Source organism: Pogonomyrmex barbatus, unplaced genomic scaffold, assembly GCF_055798465.1.
Source record: "Pogonomyrmex barbatus isolate J1 unplaced genomic scaffold, ASM5579846v1 scaffold8, whole genome shotgun sequence".
Lineage (NCBI taxonomy): Eukaryota > Metazoa > Arthropoda > Insecta > Hymenoptera > Formicidae > Pogonomyrmex > Pogonomyrmex barbatus.
In genome coordinates this window covers 4980008-5005039 of record NW_028297182.1, presented here as the reverse complement: position 1 = coordinate 5005039, position 25032 = coordinate 4980008, and the positions used below count along the sequence as shown (strand labels likewise).

General features: G+C 39.2%; 1 protein-coding gene across 1 annotated transcript; it reads left to right on the top strand.

Moving 5' to 3' along the window:
* The first annotated feature begins 208 nt into the window (after window positions 1-208).
* Window positions 209-23032, top strand: LOC105427723 (uncharacterized). Its single transcript, XM_011639594.3, has 2 exons — window positions 209-1252; window positions 21091-23032. Exon 2 carries the CDS (start codon window positions 21143-21145, stop codon window positions 22523-22525), a length of 1383 nt encoding a protein of 460 aa, XP_011637896.1. The 5' UTR covers window positions 209-1252; window positions 21091-21142; the 3' UTR covers window positions 22526-23032.
* The last annotated feature ends 2000 nt before the right edge of the window (window positions 23033-25032 follow it).

Genomic DNA, 25032 nt, shown 5'->3' with positions numbered 1-25032 from the left:
CGCGGTGTATAGCTCACCTACCTACCTACCTACCTACCTACCTACCTACCTACTTACTAACCTACCCGCACCGCAGCCTACGGATTCAGTCTCCCCGCCCAATCGACGGTACTCACGACGGTACATACCCGCTTATTTGTGTATGTCGCGTGTGTGTATGTGTGCGACGTTCGTACGCGCGGTATCGCCCGCTTCACACATCGGCACATAGCTTACTCACCACCGTACGGACCACTCCGCTCTCGTCGCGTCTCACGAATCTCCTCCGAGAGCGCTCTCGGTTCTCGCTGATATTCCGCCTCATCCGCGGCACGAACGAAAGAGCAAGAGAGAGAAAGAGAGAGCGAGAGAGGGAGGCAAGGGGGGGGGGGAGATATCACACGCCTCGAGAGAGGACCTGGACAACAGAGCACGGGCACCAAACGATCGCCGGACGGTGGTGAGCAACGTGGTTGGCTCCTTCCGTCGTTCCTTCCGTGAGAGAAATCAACAGTCAGGACTCGACTGTCCTGTCGGCACGACACACGCGTTTCGAGACACATCCGGGCATCGCATCGGCGGTGTATGATCCCACGGGAATCGGTCATTCGGATCGGATCGCCACGATCACCACGAACGAACTGTAATGAGATTGTCGATTATCATCTATGAGTGCCCGATCGTAGCACGAAGACAGAAGGAAGGACTCTCTAGTCAGGAGGGATAGGAAGAGGAATTTGTTCTCTTCGAGAAAACGGGAGGCTGTTTGGTGCGGTGTGTGGAATAATCTGCTGCTTTAAAAAAAGGGGACACACGTCACGGTATCGGGTGCGAGAACGTATCGGGACCGTTATCCGAGCACGTGGTTTTCACAAGGTGCAGAAACGAGAAGCTTCCGGTGAATCTTGGATACGTCGACGAGGAACGATACCAACGCGATACCAACGGAATGTTCGTGCGGACGTTTCGATATCTCGTATCCTCGTAAGGGCCGACGTCTCGCGCACGTGGAAGGGCCCGGGAAAGAGGGAGAGTGATCTCGAGTGTGAGGATAGTGTGTTGTTGTAAAACAAGTGCTCCTCTACCGTGCCTTCCATCTCTTCCGTATCTGACCTTTTCCCCTTTTTCTCCTTCCTTCCTTTTCTTTTCCTTTTGTCTTATCTCGCTCGGATTGCCTTATGAGCAGAGCAAAGGTGGAAAAGTGTCGCAAAATCAACAGAAGTGCAGGAATCGCTGTCACCCTCGGCTTCAAGGTCGTGGAATGACGTATAAGGTAAAATGATTTACGATTTCTCTCTCTTCCCGTTCGTCATCACGACGCCGGGACACCATGTATTATTATTCCGAGATATCCCGAGCGGCGCTTCTGAATATTTATGAGCATTCCTGCGATCGTCATTTTTCAACAGAAAATAAGAGCATTTAAGACTAGGAAATGAATTTTAATAATATTTTAGATACGCTAATCCGATCACATTAATAATAATTTAATAATAAAACAGGATAAATATAAAATGAAATAGAAATATTGGAAGAGCAGAGAATTTATTTCTTGAAAAGACAAAAGAATTGCAGCAAGCATAATAATTTAATTATAAATTATATTTTTGGCACGCCAAATTTAATTAATTTAACGAAATTAATTTACCGGGTTAAAAACGCAACTTCGTATTATTATTTTGTCCTCCAAGTAAGATTGCAAAAATTGTCACATAAATTGTTTTCAAATTGGTTTAAAAATTTACAAACAAGATTTTTAGAATACACAATATTTGAATCCCAATATTGAGACCTAATGTATATGTGTATGGATGATCGGGATATTAATTATATTGTCATTGGCGCGGCAATGTCCACCGTCGTCGACGAAATCTCGGTTCGTACTCCTGGCGCCGGCGTCCCGCGTTCCAGGTAATTACGGAGCTCCTATGAAATGCGGACGGTGTCGCACAACAATCTGCGATCGGGAACGCTGAATAGTAATAGGCAGAGAGGTTTTCATTTGAATGAAAACAATCAAATGCGCGCGAATGTGACCGCGGAAGTTGTCTCGCGCTCGATATATTTCGTCAACATATTGTCTGACAAGTGTGTACACTTTGCGAGAGCAAAATATAGTAAAACTAACTAAAATTGATAACTAGAATTAGTTTAAAAGATACATAAACGTTTGCATTATTTATTTTTAATAGCGTGATATATATATATATATATATATATATATATATATATATATATAATATGATAAATGCGGCAAATGCCTCGATATTTCCATCGTTAATAAATACGATTAGTAGCATCAACATTTTAAATATTATTCAGGTACACATATTTCTCAAACGTTCCAAATCCAAATTTCATTATTTCAATATTATTCGTAACTTCGGTAATTAATCAATAATAATGAATTTGAATATTAATTGACAATATCAGGATTAACATGAAATATTTTTCCGGTTATACAGGATTGCGCGCTGCTATTTCCTATCGTACGAAACTATGATAGAGCGATACCGGGAAAATCTTACGTAACGCAATTAAAGGGCCGCGAAGTCGCGTCCATAAATTAGCATCCTCGCTCCTCGCAGATAACACGAAAATGCGTTGGATGTTTAATTCGTTTCGAGACCAGTTCTGAAGCTGCGCTTGCGATCCCGCGCAAAAGCAAATCGCCCACGCTCGTCCTTATATCACCGAATGGTTCGTTCTGCTGCCCAGGAAAGCAGACGTTGCAAAAGCTATGTTCCTGCCGTCATCCTTGCCGTTTCCTCGTTCATAAATTTACGTGCCTCCAGGCGCGCGCGACTGCGCCCATTCGAAGGATAGAGAACACGTGAGATTATCCGATACACAAGACACGCAAGACCCCGATAAATATACCTACTATTAAAGTAGTCAAAATAACGTAAGCTATATTTACGACGTACAAATACGCAAAAATAATGTCAGATCACGCAAACGTTCATTTGATTGAAAGTTCACGTTCGCTTGAATTTATTATTGCTGTGGTATTTATTATTGAGCGGTATTAGAGTTTACAAAAAAAAAAAAAAATGTAGCGGTCGTTGCGAATAGAAACAAAAGGAATAAATTGGATAAAAATCGGATAAAGTCAAGTTAAAATTTCTTTCATTTGGTTCCCCTCGTCAAATTATTCTCTTCTGAATAAAGACGCGGGTCAGAATACTCGATTAAGTGGCACGAGAGATATGCCAATGATGCATTATTCATAGATAGCGCCGCTCGCATCGATAGCAGACGCAATAGATAGCGCTACCGAGCGTATGGCGTATGGCGACGTTAACAGTTAATTGATAACAGGTAAGTCGAGTGTCGCGGACGCGGTGATTTTTGTTGCCGGCGAGCGATGCCGATCTCGATATAGACCGACCGACAACACCGTTAACAGTTATGTGAAACCAATGCGGCCGAGAGCAGCAGGCCGCTCTTGTCCCGTGGCCCATTATTTTTCTCTTCCTTACTGTTGCACGTACTGTTGTCCGATCCATCTCTGCCTTGCTATCGGCAATTTGTTAGAATCGGCTTCGTACGTGCGCCGACGCACCCATGGCTATCCGCATGCGATAAATCGCAAATTACGACGGGCGCGAACATCGCGCATCGCACAAAAGTAAATTGTAAATGATACGCGCTGAATCCTCCTTTCTCGCCTTGGGAATAACGATAACTCGAGTACGAGTGCGCGTAGGCGGAAAATTTGAAGAAGTAAATACTACGCGAGTAACGAGAGATCTTTCCGCTATCGGCCTCTCTCTCGCCGCGAAATTGATCGATGGCGATTTGTATGAAATTGATCGGAGGAAAACAAACTCGAAACTATGGAACATAACTATTTTCATTTATAGACACGCATCTTGAGATTTACTCGTACAATACATTTTACACAACGAGTAAAATCTTTTCAATTCTATTGCAGATATTATTTTATTATATATAAGAAAGTGTGCTTAAAAGACGTGATTAAATGTAGAATCGGATAGAGTCTAGATATGATATGTTTGATATAAAGCCAAACATGACGAATCCGCCTACTCTGTCAATCCTATCCTTGCAAAACCGAACGGAACAGTGTCAAACGATATTATGCGAACGACATCAGGATTCTACCTTCTTTCTTTTTTTTTTCTTCTCGTTGCTCAACAATCCGGGCAAGCGTATACAAGTAGCGGAGTGGTATTTGAATACGCCAGCTATTACGAGAATAGAGAACACGACAATCATGAGAGACTCCCAGACGTTCGAACAATGTCCTCACTTCGGTCCTGGACTAGCGCAAACGGCAATAAAACGGGCCGCGAACGACATTACTGTCACCGAGTACCGCCTATTAAGTATCTCTACCGCAGTGATTCTAACAATTTGTGTCTTCCACAATTTACAGCATTATATGCTATTACATTTATATTAATTAATTTTTATATATTGCGTTGTTTCCATAATGTAATTTTATTTTTATCAATTTAATATTTATAAAAATTCATATTTTATATTAAAAAATGAGTTTATTCTTTCTTGAATGTCAGAAAAGAATTCAATGAGAAATTCATCACACCAGAAAAAAGTTATTTTTTTTTTCTTATCTATTTCTATTTTAAAAATATTACAAAACACTCTCTTCTTTTCGTCTTATATATATATATATATATATATATATATATATATATATAATATATAAAATATATAAAATTTGTTCAAGATAAAGTTTCTCCTTGTATTGTTTATTTTTAAATATTGAGTAAACACTGAGCTTCGTTTAAATTAAATGATATGCCTCGAGTTTGAAAAATTGCAATAATTCGATTTACGTCTTTATATATATGATTAAACATCTTTATTAATGTTAGTAATTAACCGTCAGTAAAAAAATTATCGGGATTATTTACGACGTGGATTCACTTTGTAATGCAAATTATCTCCATCAAAGAACAAGCTTACATAAGAAGCCGTTTAAGAGGGGAAAATGAAATAATTTCAATCGTCTTTTTGCCTATGGCCATAAATGTAAATTCGTTTCGCGACGAGGACGACGGTATCTTCGGTAGCATAAAGCGTGATGCGTGGGCTCGCATGCCGGGTCTATGTATACATTCTCGCGCGTACAATGGACTCGCTGCATCTAAATTAAATTCGAGCAGTATCGCAATGCCATTGTTAAATTCATTGCCGTTTAGAAACTCTACCTCGTACCTACGGAGACAATACGGATCCACGTGGACCGTGAAAGCTCCGATTAAATGAAATTTACGATTCGCATCGAGCTTCAGTACGCTTCAGTACTCCAGTAATGAGCAATCACGATAAGCACGTTTTATATACGGCATCTGTACCTGATTAATAATACCTATCGTGTATTAATAGCGTAAATAAATTTGAAAAACTTAACGTTATCTCAACGCGATACGCTTGCTCACAGCAAAATACGACGCGAACCGGTTTATAAAGAGAATCATGCGAGTAACCCGCCAGAAGTGTCGCATCGCGCCAAAATCTCCGTAAGAGATTGATCATAAAAAAATTTATACTCTGACGATTTAGTTGATTGCATAACGGTTCTTAAGGTGTTTCCAAAGAATCAGAACTGGATGTTTTATTTTTTTTTTTTTTTTTTTTTTTTTTTATTGATATTGACTCCGCAGAAAAACAAATTATCGTTCGTCATGGAGATGAAAATTTACTGACTTGTTTCACGTGAAAAATATTTAAAAATGGGGAATTTGTCGAGAACACACGTTGCATTTTGCCGAAAGATCTCTGCAGTCTAAAACCGACGAAACCGACGATTTTATGACCAAGCTGCAGCCATCACGGAACATAACTGCGAACGTGTGGTCTTTTTTTTTTATTCCGGCCTTGATTTATAGCCCGCGTCGAAACGAAACGAAAGGGCGAAGCGCATCGCTTAAGCAAACTGCATATTAATTAGCTATTTCTGCCGAAACGAACAAGAAAGAAACGAAAATTATAGATCGAGGCGTGCGGACAATTCTCTCGACTAAACTTTTTATTCGTTTTTATATGAGGAGGAGAACGTTATAAGAAAAATATACAAAAGAAAGCGTATTGTCCGTTATTTAATTGTAGTGAACAGATACGGCGTTAGCCTTGCGTATGATGAGATTGCATCGACTGCATCTTCGAGTGGACAATGTAGTGACCTTGCTGGCGTGGAAAGATAATTGTAGCGCCTCGAGAAGCTTAAATTTGAGGCCACAGCCTACATTCATGATGTAAAAACGACGATAACATCGTGCGGTGCGTAAAATGGCAAACGGAGATGTAAAAAAGGGCCGTGCAATACCTACGGGTTTTATTATTCAACGCATATGTATGTGCGCCATTACTTATCTCATACACGTTGACCCTCTTATTTCATCTTGCGCTTCACCACAGTCTTCCCGTCCCGCCTGGCGTTTAATCGGACATCTTAAACGTCGTACAACTAAATAAACATTTGACAATACTAATCGAGTAAGATATGCAATTCAATCTTGCGTGATAACGTGTGAAAAATAAAAAAAAAAAAACAAAGTTGCAATTATGCCAAAGTTACCACGAGTTAAAAATCAATTTAACAACTCGATGATAATTTGGACCTTATTTACTGGCCCGACTTTCGTAAAAGTGAATTATTTATTAATAATTAGGCAATGATGCAATAATTCATTTGACATAATATATGATACTGGTTTCGCTTTGAAAGAATGATCGAAAAATGTCTAATGTCTAATATTACGATAATTTTTTTAATAAAAGTTAATATACAAAACTTACTTATTAAAAATAAAAATTACGCAAAGTGTAAAAAATAAAATAATATACAACGCTAAATGAAGTTATCCAAAGTAAACTCGAAATTTGATCGTGCAATGGTGAAGAGAATCGATCGCGTGTGCATCAAGTACGCATGTTTGTGATTTGCTTAATCAGTCCTCCATCATCGCCGAAGGTTGCACACACTTGTTACTTCTTGCTCGTCATTGCGAGCCGCCTTTTCTGCCTTTATATTGTTACATGCGAACATAATCATGAATCTTGAAATCGAAACCAGCATTTTAAGACGATCTGTTATCTGACAAATTGGAGAAGGTAACGCTACAATTCTGTGTATGCTACAATTCCGTTGCTCATTAACGACTTTTTCATTCATTATCTTGAGTATGAACAACAATATAAACTTTAGTCCCAAAATCCCAAAGTGTGAAATCCCAAAAGAAAATTTATAATTATATTAATATCGTAAAAATTTTTCTATCGCAATGCAATACTGTAACTCGTTCTATTTATCAACGGACATAGGAATGTAGCGAACGTTACGAGATCGCCGATTTGTCAAATTGGAAACGAAAACGTTCTCACGATCGATGCGGTCTATTAACGATCTGCTCATTAAAAGCACAAAAAATCTTCGTGAATATCGTGGCAAAGATGTTTCTTTGTGAAAGATTTGTGAAGATTCGTGTTATCCTACGCATCCTTTCACCAATTTTTGTTTCGTGCATCGTTAGACGGCGACGACCTTGCGGTGATATTCGAGTCATTTCATTTCAAGGTTGCTGAAGCACTAGTAATTTAAGTATTGGTTAAACCATTTTTAGATTTGTATTATAATTAAAGGAGTTAATTTGGAGATTCTTGGCAAATTTTACGAAAATTATTATCAATGACGTTGGATGGAAATACACTACAATAATGATAACAACATGCTTATTTTTTCATTTACATAACAAAATCAAATATATATTTAATAATAATAATTTGTAAAACACACACTATAAATATTTAAATGTTGTCCAATTATCAATAATTGCTCATCTGAAACTTGCCAAGTACGCGAGAATTTGATGTCAAAATTTCTATAAAAGTGTTAATTTTTTATTTAGTATAAGTTTTAATAAGATGAATTTTTATATTTATATTATAAAACTTAAATTTTCAAGATTTTACTAATATATTCAGATCTTAATTATCTACAAGAGACAATTATGGCGTTTAACTTACTTGAAATTATTTTTATATTCTCGCCTGGCTTTTCCGCACTCTTTACATTCCTCAAATTATTGTTTTTTTAACAAACATAAAAAAAGATTTGTAAATTATTATTATAATAAAATGTAAAGTGTTTGATATAAGATACATAAGAATGCACTATATGTCCGAATTACCTTATGTATTTGCAAATGTATCGCTATAGGAAAGAAACGTGACGATAACTAAGAGGTTGCCGGAGCACGGAAAGAAATGGGCCACGAGGCTGACAATGCCCGGTAGTATAAGACACTCGCGCTCTCTTGCGAGAGTGGAGGAATGAGGAGGGGAAGGAAGAGGAGAGAGAGACGAAGAGATAGTGTTGACTAACAAACGATGATTTCGTCGTACTGCGTGAATATTTCATGAGGAAACGGTCGGAGATGCCGCGTAGAAGTTGGGCGGTACAGTCGACGAGATCAGCGGATCATCGGCAGACGATCGAGCGTGGGGGAGAGGGAGGGGGAGAGGAGGGTAGATGCGTTACGACGAGGAAGAGACGAGGGGGGGGGGAGCGGGAGGACCGCGGAAGAGGACGGAAGGCAGATCAGGGAAGGAGATGGGAGTGGAAGGGAGGTTAAAGAAAGGGAATCAGGCCAACGGCTGGGCAATAACCGGCCCCGAAGGAAAATTCATGAAAATCTATTCCTGATTTCGTGGCCGATCGCTGTATATATTTATGCGCAATATGGAAGAGTCCGTGTAATCTATAGGCGAGATTTGAAACGATCGAAGAGATCCCCGGCTTGTGCACCCGGCAAAAAGTTGCGTGCCACAATCGAAGTTTCTTTCGATGCGACTTCATACCTTTGAAAATGTGATAATTGCCGAGATGAGCTTGATTACGAACCGAAAGAGTTTACATATTTGTACACAAAAATTGAAATCATAAACATATATTCTAAAACATTGTTTTTTTGAATTGAGCAAACATATTTTATAAATAAACTGCCAGAAAAATTTATGTTAATTGAGAAAATCTTTTCTCGTTAATAGTCATTATAGAAAGCGGTCCGTAACATTAAAACACAATATTTAATTATACGCTACTTCCTGATTTGCACTTTGTTCGTTACTAAGAACTAATAATGTGCTAATCGATTAATGAGGAAGGTACTTTCTAGAGCGTCCAATTAAATTACATTCAGTCCATTCGGTCTCGATGTGCCATCACTCAACGGGCGTTCCCCGTTTATTTTCTATACTATCGCACTTCTTGTTTTCTCATTCACGGTCGATTTCACTCCTTTTAAATCACAATCGCTCGTTAAAGACGAAACGTTATTTTCTGAATTGCGAATCGGATCGACCGACTGAGAAATGCTTAAAACAAAATTCGAGTCTTGCGCAAGTTAATATCACCGTAATAATACAACATTTCATTATGTTCATTATACGTATAACGATAATTATTATTATGTTACTATGTTATTATGTTATTAGTATGTTTACGTTAGCAGAAGAAGATTATTAATCAACATTATTAATTTCTCTTTTATAATAAAGTTAAAAAAATTTTTGAAAGATTTTCTGAATAACGTAATAAATAAATAATTGTCCTATATAGTACTTACTTTGGAATTTTAATGTACCACAAACTATAGTTGCAAATATATAAACTTATTAAATATTAGCAATCTAAATATTTGCAACTTAAACATGCTTTCCTAGAACAAAAATTTTTAATAGAAAAATTTTATGAAGCCAAATATTCTGCTACATATAAAGATTTATTGAACTGCGTTTATATGAATTACAATTTTTAAGATTATTCACTTAAATAAATATACTGATTATATTTTAGGAAAAGAGAAAAAAAAGAAATAATTTAATTTGTAAGTCAAATCTTAAAGGTCTATTAAACTCGAGAATTAGGAATTATAAATTCCAAAGGATATTACGCTGATAATGGAAACCAGATGCTGCTGAAACTGTTAATGGTACCAATCAGCGAATATCCGACGAAAGTCATCATAAATAAAAATAGCGAACGACTTCGTACTCACCGCGTTCGCTTTCCATTGGCCATACTAACGGCCAGTTTCGCAAACTCGGATATCCGCCGGCGGGTAGAAACCATTATCAGCGAGTCTAGCAGAACTGAGAAAATTGTTGTGCCCGATGATGATCGTTTAATGGCGGAACCAATTGTTTGATATCTCGGTTACGCCAGAACTCTTCATCGTCTTACCCTCCCCGGCCGTAATTCCTTCTTACTTCTTCGCCCTAATCCGCGGTTTCCTGACGAAAGGCCGGACGCAGTGGAAAGACGCTGCGGAATTCATGAGAAAGGCTCGCGTACCGTTTGCGACGAATCTTGATGTTGCACCTGGCTGTTATGTGTAGCCGCAGGTTGTGCTAATACTTTCACAGCCGATTTTTATCGTGCGTAGCTTTTTATCAAATGTGAAACTATCTTATAAACAAAACTAACCAGATATCTATGGTGCCTGCACATCCATCTTTGAGATACTATAAGAATTCAGAAACATGTGATAAAAAATATTTATATTAAAAAATATATTTTGTCATGTAATTTAATTTAATTTAATTATATATAACACGATTAGATGGAATGCTTGTTAAAATTTCCCTTCTTTATTTCGCGAGTTATAAATATTACTGTCATCATCCACTGCGAAAATTGCAAAAAGCTACAAGCAGCAAAAACGACAATAATTAATATTGAGAAAAGTACGTTAAAAAGAAAGGACTTGTAATTTCAGAATTCTTGCGAATTTCATCGATTGTTGACATCGACATCTGCGTCGAGAGAAAAGTGAAATCTCAATAAAATCAAGATGAGACATGAAAATGAAAACAGTAAATTAAACGGACGAGAAGTTTATTGAAGTTTCAAGAAGGCGATTAAAAATCACAGCGTGATCGACTCATTTTTTCCATCGGAAATATTTTTCTCTTCATTTATGATCTACAGATATCAATTTTTGAAACTTCGATCTCAACGTTGATTCGTATGAAAGTAAAAAAGGAGGCACAAAATTTTTTTTTAATCTTTTTGAAATCTGTAATCACGTAAAAGTGATTTATTAAAGATAGTATTAGAGAGACGAATAACGCAGTAATCATCCTTTCTACATGACGGGCTTGACTTATGAGTTACGCGGAATTCGATGGGGTTGTCCGTTTTACGGTGAGAGCGCGGATCGGGATTCCAGCGGCTCGCTTTACACTTCGGTTTCATAAGGAAACGTCCGGAGCGAGTCGCTATTTAACTAAATCACGGTGCTCGCGTAGAGAAAACTACCGAATAATATACCGCGCGCCGCGCCAAGATATGTCCGCGCACGGCGAGCGATCTGAAATTCCGCGGATACGCCGTAAAAAGGAGCTTCCTCGGTCGTAAAGAGTCGTTCGTCGCGCGAATTGCAATTCCCGCGTTAAAATCGCTGGCAAATTCCGAAATGCCGATCGATTTTCCTCCTCCTCCTCGATACCTTCCCCTCCGCCGTCGTGGCCAATTGTCGGGCTCGCCCGGCCGGAAAAACGAGTAAAAAAAACCGCGAGGTGGATGTTAGTTTCGCTTGGGCAGATTCCGCCGCTCGTTGCTCAATTCCGAAACAATCGATCTCGATGTAACAGTGATGGAATTGTATACCGATTACGCAACGGTTCTCTCGCAGTTTTTGCGGGGTAATAATAAATTGCTTCTCGCCAGGTACTTTCGATGCTCCTCGCAATTCTTCTCGCGAACGTAGAACGACTCTTACGACCTCGAGCTCTCTCGGAAATGGAGAGAGGATATTTGTCATGATCCTAATAAAGTATTAATAACAATCGATAACTCGACTAATTCTGTATTTCTTTTAATATTATATCTATTAGAATCACTGACTAAAAGTAATAGAAGCCGTTCGAATAAACCTTAATAGGCCCCCTTGCCTTAGCTCGAAGAGGCTGTCCGAAAGAGATAGTCTTATTAGCCGATAAGACCGTTGATGCGCTACACGCAAAGCGCTTCCGAGTAAATGAAACGACAGATCCCGAAGATTAATGATCACGATCGGTTACGAAGTCTCTCTACGAGATGTGATGAATCATGAAATTTGAAATGTTTTTCTACAAGCCACAATATCTTCTTATTGCTTAGCTGCCATTTGACTTCTCAATTAAGGAAGATTGTTTTCATGTTAATCGAGTTGGAAAGGTGAATTCTAATTTCCTATTGAGATAAACGTCGGAGAGACGGTAAAGAGTGAGAAAAAAGCCACACTCGCGTGTTACATGAAAATCGTTTGGAGGATGCCGTGAAATACCCGCGTAAAAGTAGGTAAGTTACTTCCAAACGTGTCTGACCCAAGCCTGCCGGTTTCTACTTCCAAGAAGCGACCGCGCGATTAGAACCGATTTACACGGATCGACTGCGATCGTCTCGTGCTGTCTCTCAACTGTCGGTTTATGCGTAACTAGTCGCTAGTGAATTAAAGAGCCATTAATTTACTTTCGTAGAAAAAGAATCCTCCGATACGACGTGTACATAATTCATTCTAACACGTCTCAACTTCCACAAATCTCATCGAGACAAGGATGCGTATAAAAAAAAAAAAATAACAAGATCGATTTTAAAATTTCTGGCTTTTAAAATTTCTTTATTAATCACAACAGAGAATGTATACGTGCAAAATGTAAATTATGAATCACCAGCGAATTAATGTGCATAATCGACAAAGATGCACTTGTACTTTACTCTCAATTTCTATCTATTAAAAAATTTCTATCTAAAAGAGAAAACATTATATTATATTAAACGTGACAATTACATCTGTACGTACAAGATATATATTTATATGTCGAATTCACATAAAATTACAGATCTTTAGAGTGTTATAACCGTAGGATCATAAATTTGTAAATTGATAAGTACTCGGATGGACTTCGTCCACCGCAGGTCTTTCGAACGAGTTCAGCTGTGTCCGAGCCATAAAAATCGCGTACACCTTATATAATCGCGTTATCTCGCGTAAATCGTATTGAGAAATATCTTCTCGACGAAACAGTCTCCGATCCGATCCGAGAGAAGGGATCCGTCATATGGAAGATCGATTACGTGCAAACAAAAGTCGAGTCTCGATCTGCGACGCGAGTAACGCGGAATCTCTCGGAGAGGACCAAATGAATATCTTATCGAAGAAGGAACATATTTATGGACGGACGTAACGATATACGATACGACAATGTGACGCGAGCCGACGCTTGCAAGCGTTATTGACTGCCGATTGGCTACGATAATATCTATACGAGTCGGGAGGGTTAGAGGAGGCAGAGGGGTGAAGAGAGAGAGAGAGAAGGGGAAGGGGGAGGAGGAACAACGCGCGTGGGCGCCGCACATGTCGGGCTCCCGCGTACAACCCGGGACACGTTCAGCCTCTTACGTCGCGGTGTCATGCGGAATCATAAATAACAATCGGCTGGATTATCGGCGATGCACGCGCGCGCGCGCGTACTTCCCGACATAATGTTGTCGGCGAATTAATTCTCGCGGCGCGGCACGGCGCTGCGCCGCGCTGCGCCGTGCCGCGCTGTGCCTCATAGCGCGCAAGCATCCATGAATAATGAACGATTACCGATGACTGCCGAGACCAGAGCTGAGAGAGAGAGAGAGAGAGAGCGACGTTTAAAAAAATTTTAAACGTTCCGCACCGACTTCGGCGTGCGTGGCGTCTTTGAGAGCACATCACGAGGACCTTTCACCGCGCGTTCCCTTCGCGGATTACTTATCACCTGTTACTCGACCTGTTAATCAGGCCGAAACGGAGACACCGGAAGTGACGGCTTTATCTTCGAGAGCACTTGGGTTAATCTTCGCGATACGTTCAGTTGTAAAGTCATTAATCTTCTGTAATCTTTTAATCACATATTCTTTCCAAATATATATTTTTGGAATTTAAGGCGTTGTAAAATATTACGTAAAAGAATTGTATGTTCAAACAGGAAAATTTATATACTTTACTTGTATCGAAAATTTATTAAAAATTTCAGTGAATTTTTGAAGTTATTTTATATCGTTAAAGAGTCTGTCAGATTTAACATCGTAAATTTCATCGAAATTAAAATCGGAATTACTCGTAATTATTACAGATGATATTTTTGATCTGATCCTATTCTTTAATCGTGGTAAAAGAGCTCGCATGTACGTCTTTCTTATACTATCCTTTGTTTACGTCCTTTCACCGAGAAACGCCGAACAGCGCGTATGCGTTCCGATGAATCATAGCGGCTAATGAGCCCGATAAACCGCGCTTCGCGTAATAATGATTTTTCTTTACGACGAAGAAGATGTTCGGCGCGTTACGTGATCGTGCCACGTCATATCTCCGGTCTTTATAATGTTGCCAGAGGAGCAACGCTCGTCGCTACTAACACGGTGAATGAGATAGATGCGAGATGAAGTAGGGGAAAATTATTTGCTTGTACCGCACTCTCTTTCAACGTAATAAATATATTTCTTTGGAGCAGAGCAATTGGTTTTTCACATTACGCGCGTCGTTACACGCTGCGTGTTTTCCAAGTTTATAAAGAGCCGATACGCATTTCCAGTAAGATGGTAATAAGATAATTGAACAAGACTCTCGATAAGATGAGTGCCAGCGGCGAGTGCTGAGAGAACGCGTTTGCACCCTCCTGTGACTTCTTATGAGAGCAAAAACGTGCGATTGAAACGCATACTATTTCTGGAACGAATTATATGAAGTAAGCTATTAATTAATAAGCTATTAAATAAAAATTATATCAATTTAACAATTCTGATTGATATCAATTCGCGTTTATAATTTAAAATATTTTTAACATTAGTATCCATCCTATTAGTATATTTAATGTTATCTATTATAACGATTTAGTATATCACTTAGAAAACCACATAGAAATCCTAAAAAATAATTTATCGCCTGTGTAAGCATTTTAATTTGAGACATTCAAAGGTGTACTTTAAATGATTAAATATTTAATTGTACGAGGGAATTCATTAGAATAAATTTTACGATGTCTGCGTAAACTTCTAAGAAAATTTTTATTTGTGCTCAAAAAACATTTATTTGCAAAAAATATTTATTTGTTATTAAAATAATAATGTGTCTCTTCGCAGGGGGGGATATTCGAGTGCGCTCAAGACCAACGAAATTCCGTGATTGTCTCTCGCACACGACGAGTAATATTTTTACGTCGCGCAATGTATCAATTTAGCGATGTATGGCGCACTTTATCTCCGACAAGGCTATGCTTAAAGCGACGCGCGTCGTAATTAAATGCCGGCACTTCTTGGCCGGCTTTATCGGTAGGAACGATCGTGGGTTCCATACGCGGGCCCCATACGTGGGGGTCCCATGTGCGGAGAGCGAGGAAGGACACGCGACAGCGTGGATCGATACTTTTATTTTTTTTTCCCTCTTCCTTAACTCCCCTTCCTTTACGGCGCCTTACTGTGTAGACCGAAGAGACTGCAGAGAGAAATTGTGTCAACCGAGAAAAGAAATCGACCGATTGAAATCTCATGCGCGATCTGACAATGCGATCAAGCGGCTCATCTCGTTAGGATAACAAAATGACGAATTCGTTGAATGGATTGTAAATTTCGACGTAAGCACGCATATACGCGTATACGCGCGAATATATTACACGCTTATGCGAGATATGAGTCTTTCTCAAAGATACGTTAAAAGCATGCTGAAATACATGCTTACGCATAAGATAAAGCGAAAATTTATGTATTATTCTTAGGATTCTTAGGAATCTTGGATGTTAATTGAGGACAGTATAAAAAAATATTATTTAAAAGTCCTACAAATCATAAACAATTTAATAACGTCGTAACTGAAATCTTTTATGGAAAAAAAGGAAAAAATAGCGAGAGGTCACAATGGTGAAATTAAAAAAAGTCGCACAATACATACTTCAGTAATTTGAAGATGTTAAAAGAGAATGATTCAATGAAGATTTCGCTGTCGCAAAATGCATTAAGAAACGCCTATTATGCACGCGAAGAAAATTGGCGCTTCCTTCTTTTGGTCTCGCTCGGCTCTCTTCTTTCTTTGAGACCAAAGAAAGAGGAATTACGTCACGCGAGAAAAAACGGCCGATTAAAATCGTCTCCGTCGCTCGACAAGCAGCCAGGGACGTGTCTCGTTTGGATAACAAGTGGCGGATAAATATGCATTACATGAACGACGTTTATCGTGTTACACACACGCGGGAATTAATTAAAGTGAAAATAATTGTTGTGCTCGCGATTAACAAAGAGATCATTTATTTGCGGGACGGTGTTACTGTAGATCGACAAAAATACCAATGACTTGTAAATGTTATATATATATATATCGATGCATGTTAAAGACTGCATTTGTATGTCGATAAAGTTTCATTTATATATATAATTTAATAAGAAATTGTAGAGATTTGGATTTTATCGACGATTATATCTTCTATAAGCCACACGTTTTTTCAGACGTCAATGTTTGATTTCACATAAATACATACGTAGGTATTTTTAGAGAAACACATGAATAATACACGCTGTGTGATATATATTACATGTGTATACAACATCCGATCAACTCAGAATAAATTGCAATTTATATTTGACAACCTCAGAACGGAGCTTTCTTCTTCAGGATTTCTTTTTTTCTATACTTATAATTTTATCTACATTTTCATAATATCAGTTTTTATTTTATTTTATCTGAAATTATTTAAAACGTTCAACTGTTAGAAACAAACATCTCATCATAATATTCTTCTTTGAAACAATATTTTTGTTATTGAGAATAATGTCGAAGGAAAATAACAGATAGGAGAGCTAATACGGGAAAACAGGCAAGGAGTCGACCGACAGACGTGACGAAAAGTGAGACGCTTTGTAATTAATAAAATACATTGCGTTAATCTTTATTAAACGATTCGCGATTATTTTATTTTTTTCGATGTATATATATCGCCTGACATATTAAGGATATTTACCTCGCTACCTATGTATAATTTCTTTTAAATTATATATATATATATATCCAAATTTTTAGTTTAACCTAAAATTATTACAGAATAATTTTATTATATATACAATAAACATGGACATTTGTATCGAAGCATATTCAATAGAGTATCGCGCACCAAGATGCATGCGGCCCTGGAGAAGCACTTATCGCACACGTAGGTGAATGTCGGCAGAGAAATCATACCGGCAAGGACGACGTAGCGAGAGAAAGAGCAGGACAGGGTAAGCGGGCCGAGTGGGAAAAAGATACAAACCACGCCCGGGCTCATCCCGACTTTCTAGAAACCGAAAACTGGATCGCGACTGCCAACATCTCGGGAGATCTCGAGAAACGTCAGTCCGGGTTGATTCACGTAACAGACGTCAGTCTTCGCCGACCACGCTTCTGTTCTTTTGCTCTTCTTATTTCTCCTCCCGTTCCGCGTAACCGGCTACCATTTCCCGTGAACATTACTCACTCTCGGCCGCTCGGAGAAACTCCGCTCGGCAGAGAAAGAATCTGAGATTTTTTTAAAACAAATTTAATCAGAAGAATCGTGGAGCCGGGATTTAAGCTAGATTAGAGCGGACGAATCGCACTCGCTTAGCTATATATTTTATATTTTTAGATTGTTCCATTTATTGCATTATTTTTTTAACTTATTTTTTTCAAAAGTCAAATTTAATTTTTTAAATTTTAACCCTCTTTATTCAACCCTTTTTTCGATCAAAGAGATCTAAATGTAAAATAAAATTTAGAAAACGGAAAACAGTTTTATAAGCTTCGAATTCTCGAAGTACTAAAGTTGTGAGTGAAAAAATAATTATAACAATACGCTTGGAAAGCAACGTCGGCTTGTTTCCTTCGCCGTAACGAGCTGTCAAAAATTTAAAGTCAACAACTCACTCCAAGCGGATCATCAAGTTTTCATCTCTCCAAATTCGCGGCGGAGCGTCGCCCGAGGATGCGTCCGCGCTTGACTCGCGCGAAAGTTTCTCCTCGCTGAGTATTATTACAGGGAACAAGGGAAAGTACATGTAAATCGAGCTTAATCGACATAGTACATCTCTCGCCGGACGACACACACGTTCGCTCTACTACTATCACTTTCTTGCGCGCGAAAACGTAACGTAAACAGCGGCGGCATCGGCGATGGCGATGCAAAGAAAAATCGACGGGCGCAACCGCGCGACGTCGCATCGCGCGTACTTTCGACTTCACCCGGTTAAGTCGCAAGGTATCCTCCATGACGCCCATAATTAACGCTTTTCACCATTATCGTCGGACGAGCGAGGTTTTTGCGCTCGTCCGCTCCTTTTACGCCGCTCTTTTTCCGCCTCACCCTCCCGGCCGCGCTGACAGCACAACGAGCGGATTTCTCTTTCGCCGAAGTGGACAACCGAGTAGCGCATTAGAGATTTCTGGTTCGTAACTGGATCAGCCCGAGCGCAACGGTACACGCAGGCGGTGCCATCGATCGTTAAACGATCGTGATCTCCGAGATACAGATGTGTTTACGGCCTGATCATGAAAGACCAGTAAATCATTGCATTGATTATCGAGATTTACGACATAAAAGATTTTCCAGGCACACAGTATTTATCTATTTAAAAAAAAGCTCAAGAATAAATTTCAAAAGTGTTACATATTTCGCTTTAACTTTTTCATAATGATGATCGTTCATTTTTCATAATGATGATTGTTCATTTTTGCATGTAGCTCTTTTATTTTGAAAATATGTAGCTCTTATAGAATGATTTATAAATAAAATAAAAGTATCTATTATTTGATATTTCACTTTTTATTCTTTACTTTATATAATGTATAATTATTATTATATTAATTCATATTAAGTTATTTTATTTTATTAAATTTTATATGTATTTAATAAGTGTATTTTATATTTAATTAGGTCTCATTATACATATATTTTATATATATATGTTATATATTATGTTTTATATCTCTCCATTAATACTGGTGGAAAAAGTAATGAATATATAAACAGACACGGTGAGATATGTTTGCGATACACACAATAAAAGCTTCTCGCGTTTCTACATTTAATTCAGTAGCACGTGGCGATTGAAGATAAAATATACTCGCCTTCTCGCCATGTGCGAATAGAGACATCAATGCTCGCAAGAACGTGAGGAAAGCAATGATCTCGACATAGCTGCGTCACTTTCAGCCGACGAATCAGCGTATAACAGCGATCTCTTTGCAGCACGTAACATACAAAAAAACATTATTTTTCTCTTTCTTCGTAAATTGGATATTCCACGCTGAAACATGCCGATAATTATTATATCTATCAAAACATGACAGGGAAGATAAAAATACAGCAGAAGATAAAAATACAAAATATTTCTCATATTTCTCATATTTTTAGCTTATGCGATTAGACGTTTCAAATCTTATTATTTTTATTATGTTCACATATCAGATTTTATTTATCTGCATTTCACAGTATAATATAAATATAAATATATAACATTTAATATAAATGTAGATAATATGTCGCCGATAAATGAATATTTATTATTATACTTACGAAATTGTTATCCTTTTTATTTTTTGAATATTTTTTGTACTTATATCATATTTTTTATTTGTTTCTTGATTGATAAGATGTTTATATCAACCAACAAGTTGGTTATAAACAAACGATATTTCTTTCGGATTTTGTTATACAGATATCATTACTTCGTTATATTGCGGAAGAACTCGGCATCTACTCGCTGACGAGCGAACCGTAAAAAAACTCGAGCAAAATTAACTGCGCATATGATCGAGATCCATTAATAAAATTCTGTCAATTAGCGAGCGCTGCGGAGTTTAAAGCACGTGCCAGAGTGAAACGATGAAGCATTTAGAAATGAAACGTAACGTGAAAGAGAGAGAGAGAGAGAGAGAGAGAGAGAGAGAGAGAGAGAGAGAGAAGAGAGACGCTCGACTGAATGATCCATAATACTGGATCGCAAAAATCTGATAGACACATCTTACGTATCTGGCAGGTGTTCCTACTTCATCTATATTTTCTTTTTCTATCCCCGACGCGTCTGACGTCGAGTGGTAAAAATGCGAGCAGGTCGATTTGCCCGAGAGATCGATTTCTTCGGCTTCTAAAATCTTTGCCGTATAGCCTCGGGCCGAAGACACATTTATCACAACGCGATTGATGCCTTGATTTATCGAGTCTCGTTGCGTTCCCTCCTCTTGCCTTTCTCTCCTTTTCACTCTCTCTTTCTCTTCCTATCTCTCCCTGCCTCTTTCGCGCCACGATCAGCAACAATTCACGATGATGTCGATTGAGAAAGGAGAGAGAGAGAGAGAGAGAGAGAGAGAGAGAGAGAGAGAGAGAGAGAGAGAGAGAGAGAGAGAGAGAGAAGGAGATCCTTTCACTAATGTTTCCAAATAGCGTCGTTTTCTAGACGACTCCACTAACGCTTGTCCATTCTTTTCGATTAATCTGGTTCTATCGCGAGCGGAAAGTCTAGCACGATGATTTTTTTTTATTTATGAAGCGTTCAAGCGGCGAGGCTCGCTTGTCAACTGGTCGATGTTACGTGATACGTATCTTTAATAATCGGTTGTGTCTATCTGGAGATGCCACGGCACGGTATATTCAATTACTTTTGACTGACGTTTCGAGTGTCGTAATCGGACGTGACCTTAAAATTTGTTTAACGCCGGCACGTCGGCATTGCTCAACGATATATTTTTCGTTTTCGTCGTTGTCTTGTCAACTTTAAATTTTGCTATTATGTGTATGTATACTCGAAGAATTAATACTTTGATATTTTAACGTACAATACAAATACAATACTTTAAATTTAATAGAATATAAAAGATAACATGAAATATGATTAACAAACACTAGAAATTACAAAAAAATATATTTTAGATAATTAAAAATTTAAATTTTATTATTTCTGAAATGTCTAATATTCTTTATAATTATGTGAGATTAATCCTCCGGCCTTGGCAGTCATAGAAAATACTCAGGATTTAATAGTTAAAAATAAAAAGCAAAATTTATCAACTAATTAAATAAGCTATATATTCCATGTTTCAGACTCTAGCCCAAGCGGAGAGTAGGAGCAAGGCCGAGTGATAGAGGCAGTGTGATGAGCGGATACTTCGGTAGCATCACCCTGTCCCCGACGTTGCTGCACGACCCGAAATATCCTCCAGCCATGCGGGAGAAGGATTCGAGTCCGAGAAAGATGCCGGGCCACATAAGCCCAAAACAAGCCAGCATTTATCCACTGAGCGTCCGCGTGCCGGATGTCGAGGAACTGCCATACGATCTCAGCCACGGTCACGGCCGCGGCCTGTCGAGCCCGACGAATCAGCAACAGCAGCAGCAGCCGCACATGAGCCCCGCGGCCAGACCGCCCCAACCGCATCATCAGGACGAGCTCGATTGCGAGCCGCTCGACCTCCGCGTCGATCATAAAAAGGAGCGGCTCAGAGATGAGAATCAGAATGAGATCGAGGTACTGAATCAGAACAGCCTGGGTGGCGGTCTGCCGTATCACACGGTGCTCTTTCCCCAACATCACGCGATGCATCCGCTGGTCCTGGAAGCGATGTACAGATCGCATCATCACAGCTCGCCGGTGCCCGACCTGCCAAAGATCCAAGTCAGAGCGCTCCCCACGATGGTGCCCTTGCCGCCCAACAGATTCTCCTCGACTTCGTCGTCCACCTCCTCGTCGTCTTCGTCGCAGCCAACCGCGAGAGTCGCCAGTCCGGCCGTTGGTCAACAGTCCCAGCATCAACAGAATCATCCCTCGCAACAGCAACAGCAGCAGCAGCAGCAGCAGCAACAGCAACAACAGCAGCAACCGCAGCAGCAAACCTCGAGTCTGCCGCCTTACTCCATCAGCGTGCAAGCCGGTCTTAAGCCGAAGGACAGATACTCCTGCAAATTCTGCGGTAAAGTCTTCCCCAGATCGGCGAATTTGACAAGACACTTAAGAACGCACACCGGTGAGCAGCCGTACAAGTGTAAATACTGCGAGAGAAGCTTCAGTATCTCCAGCAACCTTCAGCGTCACGTCAGGAACATCCATAACAAGGAGAAGCCGTTCAAATGTCCGCTTTGCGAGAGATGCTTCGGCCAACAAACGAATCTGGATCGACACCTGAAGAAGCACGACGCGGACGGGCCGACGATATTGGACGAGGTCAGATCGAGGTATCACAGTCAGCTTCCGCGGGCCGACGATTCCTACTTCGAGGAAATCCGCAGCTTCATGGGCAAGATCACCTCGCACCGACAAGGCATGCCGTACTTCCCCGGTCTGCTGGGTCACGCGACCGACGATTTCAGAAACGACAAGCAGCAGTTGCAGCTGGACGAGAAGCGAGGCGACTCGTCGTATTTCAGCGACCGGGACAATCTCAGCTCGAGGTCGAGCAGCACGGCCAGTAGGCCGGAGAGCGTCCAGGAGGAACAAAGGGACGTGAACTCGCCGCCCCTCTCCCCCGGCAATAACACCTGAGTCCCGAAGCGCGATCATCAGCATGGTAATCCTGTTAAGAGAGGTTCTCGTTGTTTGTTTCGTCAAAATACGAAGAAAAGAAAATCCGGCATTTCGAAACGTCGGGATTGACTTGAAGAACAAGAGGTTTGGAAAAATGAAATTTTCAACAAGACTCCACATATCGGTATCGCCCCGAAGAACTGCTTTGCATACAGTGATCTAGGTTAATTCGAAACTACATTAAACAAAATAATTCATTTCATTTCCTCATAGAAATTCCTGCAGGCTGAAACGTAAAGAAAAACCAAGGGAATCTGAAGAAAAAGAAAATGGTCAATATTCACGAAGGTAAATCCTAAGGATCGGCAACGAATTTCTTGCTCAAATTAACAAGCGGTCGAATCAGTTTTTTTATTCTAGATTTTAATAATTACGTATTTTAAAAATCAATTTGCAACTGAAAGATTAACTGATAGATTCAACATGAAAAGAATTGAAAATTAAAACGTAGTGCCTTGAAAAAAATATGTGCCTAGCTTCTAGGATGTATTGTCCTTTGATCCTGAAGAATACGATCCAACCGGATCAATATAAAAGAGCCTTAATAATAAAGTTAGATAAACAATTATATATACAACTTACATTAAATATCGTACAATATTAGAATCTTAGACTTAAACGCGTGCTTGAGCGAGTTGAAAGTCATAAAGAGATAGGCGAAGTTGATTGTAAATCTATAGATTTGTGAAGAGATAGAAAAGACGAAGAAAATATCTAATATAAATTTTTACTTAAAAGAGAGGATATAAATATATATCTTTCGTGTTTTGCTAAAAATTTGACATTCAATTTTACAATATTACCCAAATTTTCAATTTTATTTAAATGTTTAATAAAGCACGCAGATATAAGTTATTACGTGCCAAATTTGTATATTATCAAAGCGAAGTAAAAGTTACATTTCGTATTACAAATAACAAATTATTTAGCAAATTAAAGTCTCCTCCAAATTTTTATTTTGTTTCTATATATTTATACTCCTCTCTTTTATATTTCTCACACACAAGCTCAATATTAATTATAAGATGTTTTATTGATTCTATTCATAGGCCCAATGATAGAATGAACTAGAATCATATATAAGAGATAGCATTTATTTATGCTTGCAAGTTGTCGCAATTTTTCTATTCACTTAATGAGGATTAGATAAGTTTAACTACCGTTTCATTACCATAAATTTGAATCTCTATAACACAAAGTTTTTCATTAATCTCACGCAAAATATGAATTGCATCAGCTGGCCAAGATTATTCGCGAGTGAGTAAGAAAACCTTAAGAAAAAAAAAAACGACATTGTTCTTAAATTATGTTAAGCCGCGCCGCGAATTACGATGCATATAACGCATGACTAATTTGCAAAGAAGAAAGGATAACACGGAAAAAAGCCCCGGCACTGTAATTAAGGCCGTTGCAATCCTTTCGATCGTCCCTACACTTTTCCACCTTTCACGACGCATTCCTTTCGCGCGTTCAGCTCAAAGCTACAGAAGTCCGATTTCGAGATCAACGCGAAGTATCATCCAAAGAAATCACGCACGAACAATTTGATCATAGAATAAACGTATATCCGTTCTTTCTCAGACACTAATAGATATATATATATATATATATATATATATATATATATATATTTGAAAATTGCAGAATAATTTCGTAACCTAGTAAGTCTTTTTTATATTGTAAAAAAAAAAATTCCCGACTTAACATTAATTTTTCGTTATCACAATGTCTAATAGTGCACGCCTGAGTTTTCATAATCATCATTGGCTCAAATCTCGAGAGATTTCGTAGCATCGCGTGTCGCAAGATTCGCAGACACCGGACGGACGTCGAAATCGTCGTCGCGAGGAGGTTTGCCGGGACGGACGAAAAAAAATTGATGGAAGGAAAAGTTCGGGCGAACGCCTCGGGACGATTCGCTTCGGCAGAAAACGCCACTGATGGGCGACCGCTCGATTTTACGACCTAGAAAGTGAATTTCAGCGCTCGGGCAACTCGGCTGCCTTCGAGCGTAATCCGCGAATCGCGGAATCGTCGGGCTCAATGATCCGCCGAGGAAGCCGATAATAAAATAGCGTTTAGAAATCGATGGGCGGATCCGCGTGCCGCTCTTGCCGCTGTTGCCGCCGATCGGTCGGCGCGGTTGGGAAATCGAAATCGCTCGTCGGAAGAGCTCGGAAAGTTCGTCACACTCTGCGCACGTCGGGTCATTAAGTTTTCAATCGGAGCCGGGGAAGCCGGTGACGTGTCGCGGAGATATGCCGGGAATTATCGCCGTGAAACGAAACGCGAATGCCTAAGAGCGACGTTTCCCAATCTTCTTTCAAGATACCGCACTCTGATACGCAGATCGAATGGAACGTCGACGTGAATGCATGCAATTATCGTCCTTAGGTCGGATAAGAATACGATTAAAATTTATATAATTAATATTATTATATAATTTTATTCTTTTACTTATATCC

Bases quoted from the DNA above. Each gene is read 5' to 3' on its own strand.
- LOC105427723 (XM_011639594.3), top strand. From the start codon at position 21,143: ATGAGCGGATACTTCGGTAGCATCACCCTGTCCCCGACGTTGCTGCAC.